This window comes from Solanum tuberosum, unplaced genomic scaffold (genome assembly GCF_000226075.1).
Source record: "Solanum tuberosum cultivar DM 1-3 516 R44 unplaced genomic scaffold, SolTub_3.0 scf00174, whole genome shotgun sequence".
Classification (NCBI taxonomy): Eukaryota; Viridiplantae; Streptophyta; class Magnoliopsida; order Solanales; family Solanaceae; genus Solanum; species Solanum tuberosum.
This window is the reverse complement of record NW_006239103.1, coordinates 1,226,692-1,230,555: the sequence shown is the minus strand read 5'-3', so window position 1 is coordinate 1,230,555 and position 3,864 is coordinate 1,226,692. Positions and strand designations below refer to the sequence as shown.

The 3,864-nt window shown below is 33.7% G+C and overlaps 1 protein-coding gene across 1 annotated transcript in view; it reads right to left on the bottom strand.

Moving 5' to 3' along the window:
• The window catches only part of LOC102604540 (uncharacterized), a 5,768-nt gene extending 4,777 nt beyond the window's left edge, over positions 1–991 (bottom strand). Inside the window, exon 1 of the mRNA XM_006354467.2 lies at positions 576–991. Coding sequence (XP_006354529.1) covers positions 576–956 — 381 coding nt within the window. The 5' untranslated portion in view covers positions 957–991. The remainder of the gene's footprint in view (positions 1–575) is intronic.
• Between the last annotated feature and the right edge of the window lie 2,873 nt (positions 992–3,864).

The following is a 3,864-nucleotide window of genomic DNA, read 5'->3' as shown; positions in this document are numbered from 1 at the left end:
CCCCCCCCCCAAACCCAACCCCCCCCCCCCCCCCCTCTACACACACACCACCTCCCACCCATTCTGGGGCAGAGCCAAGTAAGGTCGAGGGATTCATCCGAACCCTCCAAAATTATATTGTTTATACATAACTAAAATTATTTTTATAGATATATAGTAGATGTTGAACCATATTCGACTTCTTCGTGTGTTTACACGTTCATATTTTGACCCCCTTAGTGAAAATTCTGACTTCGACATTGCAATCATTCCCTATCCCTACCCCTAACACCACCTCTCACTCCCCCAGGCCATAGTGCCTCCATCCCCATCCACCTTGCCCACTCACCCCACCCCCTACTTGCCCTTCCCGTGCCCCACTTCATCACCCTTTCTCCCACGACGCCACCTACCCTATACTGTTTCTCCAGATTACATATAAATATTTTCAATTTATATCCCGTCGACTCATCAAATACCAGGAAATAAGTGATTTCTTCATACCAAATAGGAAAAAGCCTATTTCTAACATCACAACTGAGTAATCAAACAAACACCATCAATAAAATTAAAGCGGCAGGAGAAACAAAACTCACAAATTGATCATGAAACTCGGGCGTCCACCGAAAAACCTCCATGATTGCACCAGCAACAACAACCCTCTCTTTCAACAAAACAGATTGATAATCCTCTTCAGCAGTGAAATCAAGAAATACATGGTAAGAATCATAAGACCTAATTTTCACTACCCCTTTAAGAGAGAGTTTCGCCTGGAAACTAACACGAATTTTAGTCATCTTTGGTTTAGGTATAAAGAAGTTTCCAACCATTGTAAGTTTACATACCGACACCATGCTATTCCAATCCCAATACTTCTTCCGAAAGATTGCTGCTGGCATTCGCCTGTAGTTTAAATACACAATCTTTGATTTTGGTTCTTGATTTTCACTGTTGAAATCGATTTGGGGTGCCGCCATTTGGGGCTCTAATGTGCAGAATTGAGTATGCACTTTGCGCTAGAGTGGGAAGAGAAAACGTACACCTATATATACAAGTCAATATTACGTTTTCTTATTTGACCATTCGTACCTCCGTTCATTTTTACTTGTCCATTATCTTTTGAATCAATGTTATTCTTGGTATTAAATACTATTGGGAAAAAGGACCGAACTATCATAAATTTTATATAGATATCCTCCGTCATATTTTTGAGACATTGATGCCGCTGCCGTCTAAAAACTAGAGCATATATATTTTTTATATTAACGGACGATAGGGGCACTAATGTCCCAAAAGTATGACGGAGAGTATCTTCGTATCATTTACGATAGTTCGAAGATATATTTGTCCTTTTTCCCAATACTACTCAATATCGAATACATTTCTCAAAACATTCAATTGAATATATTCAAAGGATAATATAATAATATTATAATAATATTACTTATTGTTTCCTAAGGTGTGTGTCAAGTCAATATTGGACAACGGGAATATTTAATAGCGTCATCTCTATTTTAACCTTGTTGGATCCTACTTATGGTGAAGAAAAATCAAGTGTGATTTTAATAAGGGTAATTTGGTAATTATAATAAAGTTCTTTGTGATTGGATAAATAATGTCACATAAATTATGACGGATGAACTACTATTTTGAGTTGGTCTTTAAGTTTTGCAGTGATCTTTAATTTTTGTTCACTAAATAATAAAAAGGTAATCGAAAATATCCTTGATGATTTTAAAAAACAAAAAGAAACTTGCTAAGTAAATGATTATATTTTTCATATCGTAATATAACACAAGTTATGCTTTATAAAACATAGCAAATTATGTCTCTTAATTCCTATAGAATTTATGTCGTTAAAAGTATAAGTTTAGTTCAAAGCCAACAAGTTCCTACGGAACTTAAGTTGATAAAAGCACAAGTTCCACTTTATTAAAATGTTATAACTAAAAAAATTCATACACAAGTTATGTCTTAGTTTCTACCTAACTTATGCCGATAGAGACATAAGTTCAATTTCAGAATTCATAGACATATTTTTTTTCCTACATAAATTTTGTCCGGACAAGACAAAAATTCTAAAACTTTAAGTCGGACAAGATAAAAAAATTCTAAACTTATCTCGGACAAGATAAAATTGTTTTACCCTATTCTAGTCACTACTTAAACCTTGTACTTAACAAATTCACTAAATAAATACAATAATTCTAATATTCAAATTCTGAATTTGTCTCAAGACATTGTCGATGCACGATAACATTCACATGTTCAAATGGCAAGAGTCACACACCGCGGCGGTGGATAGGCATGTTGGTGCAAGGAGAAGAACGAGATTGTGAAACTCGACCTCAAAATTTCAAAATTTAAATTCTGAATTCATTTTTTTCAATAGCAAGAGCCACTACGACCACGCTCGGGAATGTTGGTGCAAGGAGAAGAACGAGATCGTGGAACTCGACCTCTTGGCAACGATGTCTTAAGTAGAATAGCTTCTTTCTCTACAAATTCAGCCATATCCAAATTAGGCCTTGCACCTTCTGCTAATAATAATAATAATAATAAGGTATTTGTAGTTAAAATAATAAAGACAATAAGAAGTAACGAAATGAATCTTCTCTTGGAATTCATAATTCTTGTTAATGTTTTTTTGTGATTATGAGATGTCATTGAGTGTATTTATAAGCAAGGAATTTCTATAAAAACATGACGTGTTTTAATGACTAATGACTTCCTACTATGTTTTATTTTTATTAAAAATAATATTATTATTATATTTTTGTTATTCTATATTTGACTTTGGCAAAATTTGTTATGAAGTGTTGACTTGGCAATGCTACGTGGTAAGAAGTAAGAAGTAATTAGAAGGTTGGTATTCCTTAAATTTGTTACAAATCCAAATACATGGACACTTTAAAGAATGTTAGGTTGAAAAAATGTATTATTAGTCATATAATTCAATATGGTATTGAAGTAGGTCACAACTCACAAGGTTCGAGTCTCACCGCCACATTAGTAGCACCCCATTATTAAAGAGGATTTCTACACGTGTGCGGCTCGTGAAAAAGAATTAAGCTTAGATGTAATTAAGGAGACACATTGAAAGTATAATTACGTAAAAAAAAAAATAACACTTTCAATAGCTTAAACTTTTAGATGAAAGTTTTTAATAAACCCGGAAAAGGGTCAAAATTGCCCCTGAACTATGCGAAATAGACCACTTATACCCTCCATTACATTTTGGGATAAAAAATACCCCCACAGTTATCCCAGGAGACCACAAATACCCTCAAGAGTTAACACCCCAATTTTTTAGTGACGTGGCAAGCCACATGGGACTAATCCCTCCACCTAAGCATTGTCAACTAAGATTCACTACAAAAGAACTTGACTTTTAGTGGCAACAAAGTCGCCACAAAATCCCAAAATATTGCCACTAAAGGTTATGAGTGATTTTTAGTGGCGACTAAGGCTCCAACAACCATTCGCTAGTAAAACCTATTTTTTCAACAAAAAAATATGATAATTAATTTTCGATTGCAACCTAATTTTCTAAAATAAATAACTTGCAATATCCATATTAAAAACATCCAATATTATTACGAAAAATAATCAAAATTACTTCTCGATTCAAATCTCCTACTATATATATATATAATGCATCATTGTACATTTTATACATTTACATATGACATAAAAATAAAACATACAGTGTCTTCAAACTCCTACTTAATCGATATCATATTTGGTTTTTTAAAAACAATGAAGAAAAAAACACAAAATTAGAATTTAATGTTAAAAACTTTTAGTGACGATTTTCTGGGCTTTTGTGGCGACTGTTGTTGCCGCTAAAGGTCTAGTTCTTTTGTAGTGAATCCTAGTTGGCAA